Raw genomic sequence first — 18,727 nt, forward strand, 5'->3', positions numbered from 1 at the left:
CCCCAAATTATAGGGACCATTCATGTAATTTAATAATAATAATAATAATAATAATAATAAATACATAAATAAATAAAAATCTCGTATTAAAATTGCGATGGACTCTATCTGAATCAACTAACTAATCACCACTTGAAAAAAAAGCCGCCATAATGGACATTCCTAGATTTATTTGACTCTTTCATATTTGATCCACATGCATTGTTCCCTAGTTATTATGTTTGAAAATTACGTCTGACACTTCGACTTTTATGGCATTGTTATTTTATTATGTTAACTTCGAGATTTCATTACTAATTTTAATTCCACTCCTGCAACTATCATATGTCTTGCTAAGATAAAATGTACTAGATAGAAGTCAGTCAACGGTTATAACTTATAAGATTCTTAAGCCATGGCCAATATAGGTACGCGCTTCTAATTACCAAACTCAGTTCTATATATTTTCTCAGAAAAGCTGCTACTACCATAACTCTACATAATCACCAAAATAAAAAAATAATGTCTTCTTCAAGGGTAAACCTAGAAAAATGTCGAATTCCACTAGAGGAGATCATTCAGGCCACAAATGACTTCAGTGAAGAAACTCAAGTCGGAGATGGTGGTTTTGGTATGGTCTACAAAGGAAAACTCTCTGAGAATAACCGCTTAGTTGCCATCAAACGCCTTAATCCTACTAGTCGTCAAGGAAACGTCGAGTTCAAAAATGAAGTCAAGATGGTTTCAAATTTCAATCATCCAAACATCATCCCATTCATTGGTTACTGTGAAGAGGCAAATGAGCAAATTGTAGTCTACGAGTATGCTACTAACATCAGCCTTGATCATCACCTCCAAGACCCAAATAAGAGGCGTTGCCTGACATGGGTACAACGCCTGAAGATTTGCTTGGGGGCAGCAAGAGGGATAAAGTACCTACACTCTGGTGTTGGTGAGCACAGGAGAGTAATTCATAGAGATGTTAAGAGTGCAAATATTTTGTTAGACGAAAATATGGAAGCCAAAATATGTGATTTTGGTTTATCAAGATTAAGTCCAAGAAATCAGCCAGAAACCCAAGTCTTGACAAGGGCTTGTGGTACAATGTGTTACATTGATCCGGTTTACAATGAAAGACGTAGGCTCTCTAAAGAGTCGGACATATACTCGTTTGGAGTCGTAATGTTTGAAATATCAAGTGGGATGATGGCTTATCATGTAAGGCGCTTTGAAGATACCAAGACACAATCTATGATCGACATGGTCAGAAGCTACTATGATGACCATCAACTCGTTGATGGACTTGACAAGCTAATAGATACTGCTCTCAAAGGGAAGATTGATATGAGTTCTTTTCATAAATTTAATGAAATTGCACATGAGTGCATTAACATGGACATTAAGAAACGCCCTACCATGGACAGGATCATCGAGGGAATCGAGGAAGCACTAAATATTCAAGTAAGTCCTTTATTCCATATTTTTTAGGAAATATATTTTAATTTCATAGCAAGAATGAAAACTATCATTCATGGACAATATAATATGATATTAGCTATTGCATATTTTCTGTAACTATGATTCTAATCTTTTGTATAAAGTTATATTTTCAACAAAAGAATGGATTTATTCTCGTTTTTCGCTCTAAAAAGTAACTTTACTTACCTCTGCTTATTGTTCAAATCTAATGACACATGAGGAAACTATAGTTTTTCATATAACTGTTAAGCAACTTCGGCTAAAATTTGGCCGCGTAATTATTCCACAAACTGATCTCCCAAATCGACAAGCAGGAGAATGGGAAAAAGTTTTATATGTTGGAGGCAAACGATCTATCCATTGAATGGCAGGATGACACTCGATACTGGGAATGGGGACATGTACCGGAATCAAGGTACTCTCTCTCTCTCTCTCTCTCTCTCTCTCTCTCTCTCTCTCTCTCTCTCTCTCACACACACACACATAGTGCATTTGGTATTCATACGAATACATTGCCCTTTGTGCAGGTTCCCGGAGGTGTGCATACTGAGAGAAGTATGGTGGCTTGAAATCCACGGCAAAGTAGCAGCCTTGAAGCTGTCACAAAAGAGTATATATGTGGCATATCTTGTCTTTCGAACCACCGATGATTGCAGCGGACTTGCTGTGCCCGCAAAATCTAGGGTAAGTTATGGTGGGATTGAAATGGAGACTGAAAATGTTTATCTCCGAAGACCAAGGCGTGTGCAAGAAAACTATGTGGTTCCTCATAAGAGAAAGGAAGGATGGATGGAGATTAAGTTGGGAGAATTCGAGTACAAGGAAGGAGATGATGGGGAGGTTGAGATGGTGCTTGAGGAGGTAACTCGTCAAAACCGGAAGAGTGGTCTTATCGTGGAGGGCATGGAGATTCGACCTAAATAACTTTGCAATTATCTCGTTTTAACCATTATTGATTTAAAATATTTATTCGTATTTATAATATATATTAATATTGTTATTTAATTAATAAAATGTATAAGATAGTAATTAACAACAATATATGATTTCTAAAATTTCTAACTGTAGTAACTATAAATTACGTCCATCTTTGTTAATGAATAATGATGTGGTATTTCCTAATACCCAATGATCTGTAAAGATTACGGACTCCACACTGACGCTGATTATTCTTGAGTTGATGCTGACTTTGGTGTTGGTGGTCATTGTGTAATTGTGTTTGATTAATCAAATCATAAGGTGTGACCTTACACCTCATAGATTTGATTTCTTACTCAAATTTTTCTGAAATAATTTCTAAAGACAATTCTCATTTTATTGCTTTTAATCTTCCTGGTAGCATTTGTTCTACTACTAGAATTCTAATTTTGTTCCTAAAAGATTATGAGGTTTGGGTTCTACATTTTGAAGATCACATTAATGGAATTAAAACTTATAGTTCAAGCATCTAGCAAGCTATTGTCAAAGGTCCTCATCAATGCTCAAAAGAAAAAAAAATATATCATTACTCTGGCTTATTTAGATGAGTTCATTACAAATAATACTGATTTAACCACATATGAGAAACAAAGACTTCAAAGAAACTTGAGAGCTAAAAGAAATCTTCGTTTTGCTCTTCCACAAGATACATTTAGACTCATAAGCTCTTTACCTACTACTAATGAAATTTGGAAACGATCGAAGGAACTTTACTCAGAAGATGCATATCAAACACATTATATAAAAACAATTCTTCTTTTAGAATTTGGATCATTCAAACAGAAATTTGATGAATCAATTAATCAAGTGGCTAATAGATTCATTCATTTACTAAGTAGAATGTTAAAATACGAGTTGAAAATATCAGACATCAAGCAAAAAGTGACTTTCATGAATGGATTAACATCATAATGGAGATTGATTTTATCTGCTATAAAAGCTCATGAAATTATAGTCTAGCTTGGGTGGTTGCTATCATGAAATGACTTGAAACTAAAGATGTGAAGTCAATTCCCAATATAGGATCTCTCTTGAATTTTTTGCAAAAGAAGGAATCGCTAGTAAAGAAATCCAAAGTAATTGTTGAAGATTTGGACACTGATGTTACCGATGACGAGTTCACGAGTGAGGAGAAAGCCTTAATAGTTAGTAATTCGAAGAAGTTTTTTAAGAAAAATTTCTTAATATTCAAAAGCAACAAACCTGTGAGAAGTGATAGTGGAGGAAAGGGTTTTAGATGATATAATCCAAGATCTGAGAGAACTAAGGGGCTATTTGTTTACCACTTGATGCCTCTTAAAAGTGGCTATGTCTCAACCTTAAGGATTCAGATTATTTGTTTAGCACTTAAAAAACAAACTGAAAATTAAAAATGCATCTAATTCGGTAAGATCTAAAAGGGCATCTGAAAAAAAAAGACGCGCTTATCCTCGTGTCCTCCCACACTCGTTCATCTCTTCCTCGCCTCCCACAATCTCCTCTACTTTCGACGCCAGTCACAGCCCCCTTTCCGGCTGTCGCTACCCTCCAACACCTCCTCGCATCGTCAATCCCATATTTGTGACAACCCGATATTTCAACTCTTTGTAATGACCTAAAAGGGTCAAGTATTGTAACCACTTTTAAGTAATAAAATTTACTTTCATAATAAAATGTACAAATAGTTCTATTTAAATTCCTTCTATGTTTAAATGTCTTTAAACCATGATCGTACGTAAAAAGAACGCCCAAATCCGACTTCATATATCGAAGTTATGATTTTTCCAAGTTCAGCTTAGCATCAGACAGCTAAAAACTCGAATCGGAGATCGAGCGACTTTTGGCCGGAATGACCTAAACGAGAATCGAAGGTCTCAACAATGGTATTTCAGCGGTAAAAAGTCTGGCAAAAACCGACATCAGATAAAGAAGTTATGAATTTTCAAAGAAATTCCTTAAACACGATGACTTATAAAATAAATAATAAAAAAATAATTTCGGAATTTGCCAACGGAGTCTAAACGAAAGTTGTAGAGCGTAGTCTCACCTACGCGTGAATATAAATACCATCGAAAACGGAGTTCGTATGAAGAAGATATGAATTTTTGAAGTTTATTAAATAAATTATATATTTATTTAAATCAAAATTCAAGCCTTATCCGAAGAGAAGTCAGCGTCCTCATCCGAGGTACGCGCTACGTACCCCTATACGCCCTGCGTACCCGAGAGACTTGGCCTCTGATCGTCCACGTCGCCCTATCCGAGGCTTCCGACCCGTCCGACCCGCTGTCCCATCCGATCCGATCCGTCCCATCCGAAGCCGAGCGTACGCCCCGTGTACCGAGGCGGTTCAGCCCTCCTATAAATAGAATGCGAGGGCTTCCGAGAAAAATGCTCATTTCTCTCCTTTCTCTCACAATCTTGCCTCGTTTTCCGTGCCCGTTCAAACCTGAAGCTCTGGTCTTTTTGCTCAAGTCCCGAGGGTCGATTTTACTCCCGAGATTCCCGAGAATCCCGAGAAAAATCCGTTTCCCGAGACGAAACTCTGCCCGGTTTTCCACCTCGCTATCTTCAAACTTTCAAGTGAGTTCATACCCCTTAATTTACCTTTTAAATATTTTATAAATTCTTTTATATGCTTTCAGGGGGGGGGGGGGATTACAAGTAAAACACACGAGTATTATCGTGTCTTACATAAAGAACTCTTTGATATGCTTTCATACATTCAAATCACATGCGATTTACAAACTTTTAAGGAACTTTCATATATATATATATATATATATATATATATATATATATATATATATATATATATATATATATATATATATATATATATATATATATATATATATATATATATATATATATATATATATATATATAACATATGTTAAAATAGCATTCTATCTTTTGAAATATAAATTTGTTGTAATGCATGTATAAACTAAACTTTTCGTAGATTATACTTGTCTATCTTAGACTCTACACCAAAAATCTATGCTTTCATAAACAAATGATTCCTTATTTCTAAACAAACGAGACACACTGTTAGAAAACTATAATAGGTATAGTTTTGCGAACAAATTTCTCACTCTTATGTACTAGAAACATGAATTTCAAGAAGTCACTTTCGTATACAAGAACAAACGTAACATTTTAACAAGTAGATCTGTTTTTATACCACGGTTTTGTGAGACACTAACTTCATGTACGTTCGAGTACACATTTCAAGTCCTGTATTATATACCAGAATCCCTTGGAGGGGGAGCATGGTGTTTGTGTATAGATCTATACGGGCTTGACAACCCGCGCCCTGACTGTTAGCTGCAGTCCACCGTTTGGGGTGACAAACGTCATAACATTCCAACGCCTGAAGAACGTTGTGTATAGGCATTCCGAGTCAATAGTATGGTTATAAAACTCACATGGGGTATTAAAAATGCATTGATTTACAAGGTTTTCAAAACACATTGGTTATTTTACACTTACATACATTTTGGAAACAAACATTGGTCTTGAGTGAAGGCTACTTTTATACTAGTAGAAAATATAGGATTTTCTAAACACAAACAAACAAAGACAAAACATTTCATTTCATACAAACATTGTCACTTAAATACTTATGAAACTCACCAGCTTAAATGCTGATCTACTCTTTCAAAATTACTTGTATGTCCCAGGAAATCAGTCATTTCAGGTATTCATTACGCTTTTGATGAAGGGATGTTGCGGCGCCAGTTAAATCTCGTATTTTTGACATCATATTGTAATTGGTTTTGAACATGTAACTTTAGACAAATGTAAACTTTCAATTATATATATGATGGTTGTATTGCTTTCTTTACTATGTATTCATTTGTTACGTTACTACATGAAGTCATCCGCCCCCGAACGTTTCCGCCGTTCAAGTTTGGGGGTGTGACAGATTGGTATCAGAGCAATGTTTATAGTGAACTAAGTATATCGAACCACATAAGATATACAAACTATAAATGCTTAAGGGACTAATACCCTCTGACAAAACAAATTTTCTTTTTACGCTTAAGCAGCATTGCGTTCAACTTAAATTGATAGTTCATTTAACTACAATTACATGCATACCACAAATTATTTTCATGTTATCCAACTATCCAAGTATTTAGACAAGTTGACACTACGATTAAGACTCGATATATGTAATCAGATTTTGGACAAATATAGCGTGATCAACTATATTTGCCCGAGATTGGACCAACGTATATCGAGGAATGATCGTAACAAGCAACAAGTCAAAACTTACCAAACCCTTACTAGAATCAAACACAAGAATTTAAAAACTATAGGAGTATTTGCTATCTAAACTAGTTTAACTTACATGTTTTGCATGTTCCAACTTTATTCAATTCTTATAACCCTATTTCTCGTACAGTCAAATGGTTGGATTTCACCACCCTGGCGACCCCTACTTTCCCAACCAAGGCAACGGAGGATGGATCGAAGATGATCCCGAAGAGGACGAGGAACCCATAGAAGTGGGTGATGACTCCGGTACCGACTCAGAGCTGGAAGTTATCGATCCACCACCCATTCAACCTCCCGTCTTCGTAAGGAACTTTCAAGGACCGACTCCCGTCTGGGGAAGTCACCTCCACCATTGGAGCCAACAGCAAAACCTACGCCCTCCCTACGACATGTGCCGGGACTTCTATGATGTCCGCGGCGGAGGTTCGGCTGATCGAGCACTCCCGGTAATGGTTGGTAAGTTAGCCAATCAGTCCTATCAGTCCGGAGTTCAAGCTAGCCGACTCCGGGATGTCAATGTGGAAGTACAGGTTCACACTTCTGACATCCGTAGGCTGGACATGATGCAAGACAATGCTCAACTCCAAACCGAAGCATTTCAAGCGCAAATGATTGCAGCCCTCGCTGAGCTGAGGGAACAACAAGTCGCTTTTGATAGGCGTCTAATGGAGTCGAAGCAATCAGATGCGGAGTCAAGCTCCAAGCGCAACCTACGACGCAAGTAGTGCTTGTCAAGGACTCAAATTTTGTTATAGCTTAGGACCTCGGCTAAAAGTCTTTAAATTTCTCGAACTTTGTAATCGGAGACCCTTATAGGGGTCAAATTTTCATGATCATTGTAACAACTTTTATATTAATATAAGTGACACTATTACTACTACGTTAAGTATTTCGTTCAAACTTTGAATGGTCTTTAAGAAACCAAATACATGTTTCATACTTTCAGTCTTACAAATAACTTTCATTCTTCTATTTTAAGACTCATACTATCATCTGTTGTTGAACTATAGCAATTTAGTTCATGAGACACATACATTTTCTATTCTATGGAATTCTTATCCTTGTCTTTTCAACCCATAGTTGAAGGATGCCTCCGCGTAGGAACCCAAGGCAAAACAACGGTGGGGAAACACCTGTACCACCTCCACCACCTCAATTTGATGTCGTCATGTTCCAAGCAGCAGTCACCGCAGCGGTGGCAGCTGCCATGTCATAGATCAATAACTCGAGTACTAATGGCTCAGGATCTGGCACACACCCATCCAACCATGGCGAGAGTCATGGACCACCTCGAGAATGCACCTATAAGGACTTCACCAACGCCAAGCCCCGGATGTTTTATGGAACTGGTGGTGTGATGGCCCTGAGGCAGTGGATTGAAAGGATGAAGGCAGTCTTTGAAATCTGCTCCTGTCCCGAGCACAGCAAAGTCAAATTTGCAACTTTCACCCTTATTGATAAAGCTTTAACTTGGTGGAATGGCCACGTTAAAGTACTTACCCTAATCGTGCCAAACTCCATAATCTGGGAGAGCCTGAAAGTCATGATGATGAGAGAATACTGCCCACGGGGAGAGATTCAAAAGCTTGAACACGAGCTATGGACTCTCGGAATGGTTGGTACCGACATCGCTACTTATACCAACAGATTCTGCGAGCTGGCAATTCTTTGTCCAGATATGATTGCTCCCGAGAGCAAGAAAATAGAAAGGTACATCTGGGGACTGACGCCCCAACTTCGATCAAGCGTGTTAGCTTCCAAACCTGACACCTTTGAAAGTGCTAAGGAACTGGCACAATCTCTGATTGACTACGTAGGTCATCAGAACTCAACCACTTCTGTACCAGAACCACAGAAAGGAAACAACAACAACAACAACAACAACAACAACAACAATAGCAGGAAGAGAGTGTGGAATAAAGGGAAGGGTGGGTCTTCCCAGGAATCCGCAAAGAAACAACTGGTTTCAGTGAATGCTACCACTATACCTACTACAGCTCCTATAAATACCTACCCAACAAAGCCTTATGTAGGTAACCTCCCAAAGTGCACCAAATGCAATTACCACCACCATGGACCTTGTCAGGAAATGCAGTGCGCCAACTGCAACAGGAAGGGACACACAGCCCGTTTCTGCAAGGACCCCGCAAAGCCGATCACTCAAGTTCCCGGTGCGGGTGTAGGGCAGACTTGCTACGGTTGTGGCGAGGTGGGCCACTACAAGAGGAACTGTCCTAAGGCAGCAGGCACCGGAGGTGTGGGACGAGTTTTGGCAATAGGCCACGACGAAGCTGTAGCTGACCCAACTATAGTTACTGGTACGTTCCTTCTCGATAATTCCTATGCATGCATATTATTCGATAGTGGAGCGGAGAGAAGCTTCGTGAGTCAAAACTTTATTCATTTACTTAAACCTAAACCTAGCAAGTTAGAAAAATCATTCACTGTAGAGATGGCCAGTGGAAAAACCGAAAACACTAACTGCATATACATGGGCTGTACGTTAACTTTAGACGGCAATTCTTTCCCAATCAATCTCATGCCGGTCCAAATTAAAAGTTTCGACGTCATAGTCGGCATGGATTGGTTGAGTCTTCTTCGCGCCAACATCATGTGCTTTGAGAAAGCAGTCCATCTTAATCTCCCTAACAACGAAACATTAGTTATCTACGGCGACAAATCTAGTACAAACCTTCGCATCATTTCGTGCATCCAAGCTCGCAAGTGCTTGCGGAAGGATTGTCGAGCATTCCTAGCGCACATTGTTGATGCCAGTCAAGAACTGAAGGACATCAAGGGCATCTCGGTAATACGCGAATTTCCCAATATCTTTCCAGAAGAACTACTAGGATTACCACCACAACACGAAGTCGAGTTCAGAATCGACTTAGTTCCAGGAGCTACCCCAGTAGCGAAGTCGCCTTATCGTCTTGCACCAGCAGAGATGCAGGAACTTTCCAGTCAACTTAATGAACTCCTTCAAAAAGGATTCATAATACCAAGTTTCTCACCTTGGGGAGCACCGGTCTTGTTTGTAAAGAAGAAAGACGGATCGTTCCGTATGTGCATCGACTACAGAGAGCTGAACAAACTTACTGTCAAGAACCGCTATCCTCTACCCCGTATTGACGACCTATTCGATCAACTTCAAGGAGCGAACTACTTCTCCAAAATAGATCTACGATCCGGATATCACCAATTACGAGTTCTAGAGGGGGACATTCCAAAGACAGCTTTCCGAACTCGTTATGGACACTACGAATTTGTAGTGATGCCGTTCGGATTAACCAATGCACCAGCAGTATTTATGGACCTAATGAATAGGGTATGCTGCCCTTACTTGGATCAGTTCGTCATCGTCTTTATCGATGATATACTTATCTACTCTCGAAGTAAGGAAGAGCATAGTCAGCACCTACGAAAAGTCCTAGAAACACTGCGAACGGAGAAACTCTATGCGAAGTTCTCTAAATGCGAATTTTGGATTCGAAGAGTCGAATTTTTAGGCCACGTTGTTAGCGAGAAAGGTATACACGTGGACCCCTCCAAAATTAAGGCCATTGAGAACTGGTCGGCACCAAAGACACCTACAGAAATTCGTCAATTTCTAGGTCTAGCTAGCTACTATCGCAGATTCATAAAGAACTTTTCGAGCATTGCGAAACCTCTTACTTCATTAACCCAGAAAGGCGTGGCCTTTGACTGGGAAGCGAAACAAGAGAAGGCATTCCAGACACTAAAGCAGGCCTTGTGCACCGCACCGATACTATCCCTCCCCGAAGGGATAGAAGACTTCGTAGTGTATTGCGATGCGTCAAATCAAGGACTTGGTTGTGTTCTTATGCAGAGAGGGAAGGTTATCGCTTATGCCTCCCGACAGCTTAAGACACACGAAGTGAACTATACGACACACGATCTCGAGTTAGGAGCAGTGGTATTTGCTCTGAAGATCTGGAGGCACTACTTATACGGAACAAAGAGTACTATTTTCACCGATCACAAGAGCCTTCAACACATTTTCGATCAAAAGGAATTCAACATGCGACAACGACGATGGGTTGAGTTACTAGATGACTACGAATGCAAAATTTGTTATCATCCTGGCAAGGCCAACGTAGTAGCTGACGCCCTCAGTCGAAAAGAATACACTGGTCGGAGGGTCAAATCTCTGACCATGACTATCCATTCCCACTTATCCACACAAATTAAGGAGGCACAAATGGAAGCTTTGCAACCTGAAAATGTGGCGGGTGAATCCCTGCGAGGAATGGAAAATAATCTAGAAGTCAAGGGTGGCGGAGCCTACTATCTCATGGACCGAATCTGGACCCCGAAACATGGTGGTTTCAGAAACGTAGTCATGACCGAAGCTCACAACTCAAGATATTCCGTTCACCCGGGCTCAGATAAAATGTATCTGGATCTTAAGAAACTGTACTGGTGGCCTAACATGAAAGCAGAAATTGCTACCTTCATGAGTAAATGTCTTACTTGCGCTAAGGTTAAGGTCGAGTATCAGAAACCGTCAGGATTACTACAACAACCAGAGATACCAGAATGGAAATGGGAGCGGATTACTATGGACTTCATAACCAAGTTACCCAAGACGACAAGTGGACTCGATACCATATGGGTCATTGTCGACAGATTGACCAAATCCACGCATTTCCTACCCATCAAGGAGACTGACAAAATGGAGAAGCTTACAAGAACTTACTTAAGGGAAGTAGTGCGACTGCATGGTGTTCCGATATCCATTATCTCCGATCGAGATAGTAGATTCACTTCAAGATTCTGGCAATCACTACAAAGTTCCCTGGGAACTAGGCTAGACATGAGTACAGCCTACCACCCACAAACAGACGGACAAAGTGAGAGAACAATACAAACTTTAGAAGATATGCTGAGAGCCTGTGTGATTGACTTTGGAAAGGCATGGGATATCCATTTACCCCTTGTCGAATTTTCATACAACAATAGTTATCATACAAGCATAAAGGCTGCTCCGTTTGAAGCCCTCTATGGTCGAAAGTGCAGATCCCCTCTGTGCTGGACTGAAGTTGGCGATACCCAGTTAGCTAGAGGAAGAGTTCCTAAAAGCACTCTCACCAGTCCGGAAATCATACGAGAAACGACAGAGAAGATCGTTCAGATTCGTGAACGATTGAAAGCCTCTAGAGACCGACAGAAAAGCTACGCTGACCAAAGGAGGAAACCTTTGGAATTCCAGGTAGGAGACCACATCTTATTAAAGGTCTCACCGTGGAAGGGTTTGATACACTTTGGAAAGCGTGGGAAACTAAATCCAAGATACATAGGGCCTTTCGAGATTCTTGCCAGAATCGGCCCTGTGGCTTACAAGCTTAACCTACCGCGCGAACTTAGTAACATCCATCCAACCTTCCACGTCTCAAACTTGAAAAAGTGTCTGTCCGATGAGACTCTTGTTATTCCACTCGACGAGATCGAGATCAACGAGAGCCTCAACTTTGTGGAAGAACCAGTAGAAATCATGGACCGAGAGGTCAAACAAACAAAACAAAGTCGCATACCCATCGTGAAGGTTCGCTGGAACGCCAAGCGGGGACCTGAATTCACATGGGAACGCGAAGATCAGATGAAACAAAAGTACCCTCATCTCTTTCATGTTCACTAGTATCTTTACTACTTTAAATTTCGGGACGAAATTCTCTCTAACAGGGGGATGATGTGACAACCCGAAGGTCTCAACAATGGTATTTCAGCGGTAAAAAGTCTGGCAAAAACCGACATCAGATAAAGAAGTTATGAATTTTCAAAGAAATTCCTTAAACACGATGAGTTATAAAATAAATAATAAAAAAATAATTTCGGAATTTGCCAACGGAGTCTAAACGAAAGTTGTAGAGCGTAGTCTCACCTACGCGTGAATATAAATACCATCGAAAACGGAGTTCGTATGAAGAAGATATGAATTTTTGAAGTTTATTAAATAAATTATATATTTATTTAAATCAAAATTCAAGCCTTATCCGAAGAGAAGTCAGCGTCCTCATCCGAGGTACGCGCTGCGTACCCCTATACGCCCTGCGTACCCGAGAGACTTGGCCTCTGATCGTCCACGTCGCCCTATCCGAGGCTTCCGACCAGTCCGACCCGTCCGACCCGCTGTCCCATCCGATCCGAACCGTCCCATCCGAAGTCGAGGCAGTCGAGGCTTCGGTCATGCATGACGTACGCGTACGCGCTGCGTACGAGCGTACGCCCCGTGTACCGAGGCGGTTCAGCCCTCCTATAAATAGAATGCGAGGGCTTCCGAGAAAAATGCTCATTTCTCTCCTTTCTCTCACAATCTTGCCTCGTTTTCCGTGCCCGTTCAAACCCGAAGCTCTGGTCTTTTTGCTCAAGTCCCGAGGGTCGATTTTACTCCCGAGATTCCCGAGAATCCCGAGAAAAATCCGTTTCCCGAGACGAAACTCTACCCGGTTTTCCACCTCGCTATCTTCAAACTTTCAAGTGAGTTCATACCCCTTAATTTACCTTTTAAATATTTTATAAATTCTTTTATATGCTTTCAGAGGGGGGGGGGGATTACAAGTAAAACACACGAGTATTATCGTGTGTTACATAAAGAACTCTTTTATATGCTTTCATACATTCAAATCACATGCGATTTACAAACTTTTAAGGAACTTTCATATATATATATATATATATATATATATATATATATATATATATATATATATATATATATAACATATGTTAAAATAGCATTCTATCTTTTGAAATATAAATTTGTTGTAATGCATGTATAAACTAAACTTTTCGTAGATTATACTTGTCTATCTTAGACTCTACACCAAAAATCTATGCTTTCATAAACAAATGATTCCTTATTTCTAAACAAACGAGACACACTGTTAGAAAACTATAATAGGTATAGTTTTACGAACAAATTTCTCACTCTTATGTACTAGAAACATGAATTTCAAGAAGTCACTTTCGTATACAAGAACAAACGTAACATTTTAACAAGTAGATCTGTTTTTATACCACGGTTTTGTGAGACACTAACTTCATGTACGTTCGAGTACACATTTCAAGTCCTGTATTATATACTAGAATCCCTTGGAGGGGGAGCATGGTGTTTGTGTATAGATCTATTTTTATACCACTGTTAGCTGCAGTCCACCGTTTGGGGTGACAAACGTCATAACATTCCAACGCCTGAAGAACGTTGTGTATAGGCATTCCAATTCAATAGTATGGTTATAAAACTCACATGGGGTATTAAAAATGCATTGATTTACAAGGTTTTCAAAACACATTGGTTATTTTACACTTACATACATTTTGGAAACAAACATTGGTCTTGAGTGAAGGCTACTTTTATACTAGTAGAAAATATAGGATTTTCTAAACACAAACAAACAAAGACAAAACATTTCATTTCATACAAACATTGTCACTTAAATACTTATGAAACTCACCAGCTTAAATGCTGATCTACTCTTTCAAAATTACTTGTATGTCCCAGGAAATCAGTAATTTCAGGTATTCATTACGCTTTTGATGAAGGGATGCTGCGGCGCCAGTTAAATCTCGTATTTTTGACATCATATTGTAATTGGTTTTGAACATGTAACTTTAGACAAATGTAAACTTTCAATTATATATATGATGGTTGTATTGCTTTCTTTACTATGTATTCATTTGTTACGTTACCACATGAAGTCATCCGCCCCCGAACGTTTCCGCCGTTCAGGTTTGGGGGTTTGACAATATTGCATCGCCTCCCCCATCGTCCTCCGATCTCCTCTAATGTTTAGGAACGATATTGATGCCTCCCCTTTTTGAGAAAATCAAATAAAATTTGGCTGTAAAGGCTTAATTTATTCAATACATAACAAGGGTATATATATACAAAAGTTTACAACAAAATCCTTGAATATATGGAAGGGATATTGAATACAATAAGAAATATACATGAGAAGATATGGAAGATATGGTTTCGTTGGAGCATGAAGGTTCCGAATGCCCAGCTTGCCAAGAAGAAAACAAAAAGATTTAGTCCCAAGTGGTTTTGTGAAGATGTCAGCAATTTGATTCTTTGTACTGATAAGCATAGGCTGAATTTCTTTGGACTCCACTCGTTCTCGAACAAAGTAACAATCCATTTGTACGTGTTTGGTACGTTCGTGGAAAACTGGATTGTTGGCAATATGTCTAGCAGCTTCGTTGTCACAGTATAGTGGAGTTGGGCCATCTTGTGGAGCTTGAAGATCTTCAAGTAACCATCACAACCATATGAGTTCACTAATAGTGGCAGCCATGGCACGATATTCTGCTTCAGCTGAAGAACGGGAAACAACTGACTGCTTTTTCGTCTTCCAAGAAATAGGCGCTCCACCTAACATTATGAAGTATCCGGTTTTTGATCGTCGATCCATCTGGCACCCCAACCAATCTGCATCACAGTAAGCCATGAGTTTTAAATCTCCATTTGAGGGTAAGAGAATTCCTTGCCCAGGTGTCGATTTTAAGTAACATAAAATTCGAATGACGGCATCCATATGTTGTTATCGAGGTTCTGCAACGAATTGACTGAGGGTATTCACTAAAAAAGTGATATCAGGTCTAGTGACTTGCAAGTATAATAGCTTTCCAATGAGTCGTTGGTATCGGCTTGCATCAACAAGAGGGGTATCCTTGGTGTTATCTAACCAAATATTTTGTTCCATTGGAAAGTCACTTGGTCGGCATCCTTGAAGCCCACTTTCTTCTAGAAGATCTAATGTATACTTTCTTTGGCTAAGAACCAGACCTTCTGATGTGCACGCAACTTCTATGCCCAGGAAATATTTCAACATCCCCAAATCTTTGATGCTAAACTGTTCATTTAGATACTTTTTTACTTCATTGATTTTCTGATCTGAGTTTCCAACAAGAATAACATCATCGACATATATGAGTGCTGAAACATATATGTCATTCCTTTTATAGGTAAAGAGAGAGTGATCAGCACGAGATTGTTTAAAATCAATATCCAAGAGTGCCCTTGTGAACTTATGATACTAGTTGCGAGAGGCTTGCCTTAATCCGTACAATGACTTTCTCAGTCGACAAACTCGCGTGTCGCCTGGTTTTGAAAATCCTTGTGGGATCTTCATGTAAACTTCTTCTTGAAGATCCCCATGCAGGAACGCATTATTAACATCTAACTGATGTACAACCCATTGCTTCTGGCCCCAACAGCTAGCATACTTCGAACAGTGACAAGTTTTGCAACTGGTGCAAAGGTTTCATGAAAATCGATGCCTTCGATTTGGGTGAAACTTTTGGCAACTAAACGTGCTTTATATCTCTCAACCTCTCCTGTGGATTTGTATTTGACTTTATAAACCCATTTGGAGTCTATGACGCGTTTCTCGGTTGGCAATTGTTCAAGTGTCCAGGTGCCATTTTGCTCGAGGGCTTCTATTTCTTTCTTCATAGCCTCTATCCATTTTGGATTTTTTACTACATGATGAAAGTGTTTAGGCTCATCATGGGAGGTGATGGCCGACAAATAAGCTTTGTGAGAGTTTGAGAATTGTTTGTAAGAAACATAATCAGATATAGGATGTACCATTGAGGGACTTGAGTTGGCCACGGTTTGCGAATGGTCTATAGATGGCGGTAGGTTAACTTCAAAATTCTCTAGTCTTTTGGTTGCTGCCCGTGTTCGATTGCTTCTTCTTTCAACATTGGGCAGATTTGATCCATTTTCTGTTGTGACACTCGTGTCAGTGAGTTGTGTTTCACTCATATTTTGAGTTTCTTCCATATCCTTTAAACCCTCAATTTCATTTTGGTCCAAGTTGGTAGTGATCTCGTCTTCTTCCATTATCTGATTGTTTATTGTGTTGTCTTTATCTTGACTATTCATGAAATCGGATTCTAAAAGGTCAGAGAACTCAGTGGGAAAAACAGTCTTGAATGGAAAAACATCCTCTACAAACCTTACGTCTCGTGTTGTGATGATCTTCTTTTCTTTCATGTCAAAAAATCTATACCCTTTTTGTCCATTAGGATATCCCACGAACACCGAAGGTCTTCCTCTTGCCTCGAATTTGTTTCCCCCTGTCTTGTTATCTTTTCCGTATACTAAACAACCAAAAGTTCACATGTGTCCGTATGTCGGAGAATGACCAAAAAGGATCTCATAAGGTGTCTTCTTGTCAATAACCTTTGATGGGAGTCTATTTATGATGTATGTAGCTGTCATTATGTATTCCCCTCAAAAGCTGATGGGTAGATTGGCTTGAAATCTTAGTGCTCTGGCTACTTCAAGTATATGTCTATGTTTTCGTTCGGCCACCCCATTTTGCTGTGGGGTGTGTGGGCATGTAGTCTCAAGGAGAATTCCTTTTTCAGCATAAAAATTCATCATAGCATTAGACGTGAATTCTCCATCGTTGTCACTTCTAAGTCTTTTGAATTTCTTTCCAAACTGTGTTTCGACCATGTTTATGAAAGTTGTTAGACAACTGCTAGCTTCTGATTTAAATTTGATAAGATAGATCCATAGTACACGACTATGGATCTAGCCCCACAAAGAGATGGAACTCGATAACTACCCCAAATATCACAGTGTAATAATTGAAAACATTTAGAAGTTTCAATTGAACTATCGGGAAAAGGTAACCGGGTTTGTTTAGCCCTTACACAAGAATCACAAAGTTCAAAACTAACATTATTAATAGAATTACCCAAAAAAATCTAAATAACGAAGTTTGCTGTTTGAAGCATGCCCCAACCTCCTGTGCCAAGTTTCCATACTTGGTGTCACCATCATTGCTGTTCTTCTCTTCAATGTTGGCTCCAAGTAATATAGAGCATCGCGATTATTACCCGTGCCAATCAAGTTCCTCGTGAGTAAGTCCTGCATAATGCAAAAACCGGGCCAAAAAGTTAGAGTAGATTGAAGATCATTTGTTATTTTGCTCACAGACAACAGGTTGCATTTGAAGTCTAGAATATGCAAAACTTTGTTTAACTGTAAACCATTTGGTAACGTGGAATTACCAACTCCCTTCACAGGAATTTCATTGTCGTTTGGAATAGTGACCGGAGCTCCATTAATGTACTCTTTCTTATCATGAAGTAGTTCGACATTATGAGTTATATGCTCACTAGCTCCAAAATCAATGATCCAAGGAGAACTAAAAACATTTTTACCTGCCATGTTCACTGTAGGTGTGGTGTTTTGATGTGTCGGACCATCCTCTCCAGAAAAATGCTTAAGTAATCTTGTGTATTGATCAGCCGAGAGTCAAGGTATAGGGCTTGTTTCAACACTAACATGGGCAGCTCTTGGGTTGCTTTTCTTTTCTTCACCACGTTCTCCATTCTTGTTGCCTTCTTGTTTCACATTTCTAGTGGACCATCATTCAGGATACCCAATGAGCTTAAAACATCCCTCAATGGTGTGACCTGATCGTTTGCAATTTGTGCAATAAGTAGTGGCCTCTGTGTTTGCCCGTCTATTCTACGAACGTACGTGCAAGGCACCAACTTCTATTGATTTTGATTGTGCTTGAAAAGTAGTAGCTTCCTGAGTGTGTCTTTTTCCAATCGATATCAGCCTTTGTCTCTCATCTTCAGCGACTATGTGATATGCAACCCCCAAGGTGGGTGTGGGTTTCATGGTCGGTACTTGAGTTTTAACAATGCTGAAAGAGTCGTCCAGTCCCATCAAGAACTCATATAGTTGCTCTTTTTCTTTGGTCTCTGTGAGTTTCTTGCTAATCTCACATTTGCAATGGCCACAGGTACACTTTGGCATGGGTGACACCGATTGCATCTCGTCCCACAACCCACGTAATTTTTTGTAATACGCTGATATTGATGATCTTTCTTGGCGTACGAGAGACAATTCTCGTTTTAATTCATAAGCTCGAGGTGCACTCGTTGCCCCGAATCGTTCTTCAAGGTCATCCCATATTTATTTCGCCGTCTCAGCATACTTCATGCTGTTCCGTATCTCTTTTTCCATTGCAGT

At 39.5% G+C, this 18,727-nt stretch overlaps 1 protein-coding gene across 1 annotated transcript; it reads left to right on the forward strand.

Moving 5' to 3' along the window:
- Positions 1-306: 306 nt before the first annotated feature.
- On the forward strand, positions 307-2,582 carry LOC111893870 (probable receptor-like protein kinase At5g59700). Its single transcript, XM_023889957.3, has 3 exons — positions 307-1,440; positions 1,773-1,873; positions 1,986-2,582. The coding sequence occupies exons 1-3, from the start codon at positions 502-504 to the stop codon at positions 2,380-2,382; spliced, it is 1,437 nt and encodes a 478-aa protein (XP_023745725.1). The 5' UTR covers positions 307-501; the 3' UTR covers positions 2,383-2,582.
- The last annotated feature ends 16,145 nt before the right edge of the window (positions 2,583-18,727 follow it).

The sequence above is a fragment of the Lactuca sativa genome, chromosome 2 (genome assembly GCF_002870075.4).
Source record: "Lactuca sativa cultivar Salinas chromosome 2, Lsat_Salinas_v11, whole genome shotgun sequence".
Lineage (NCBI taxonomy): Eukaryota > Viridiplantae > Streptophyta > Magnoliopsida > Asterales > Asteraceae > Lactuca > Lactuca sativa.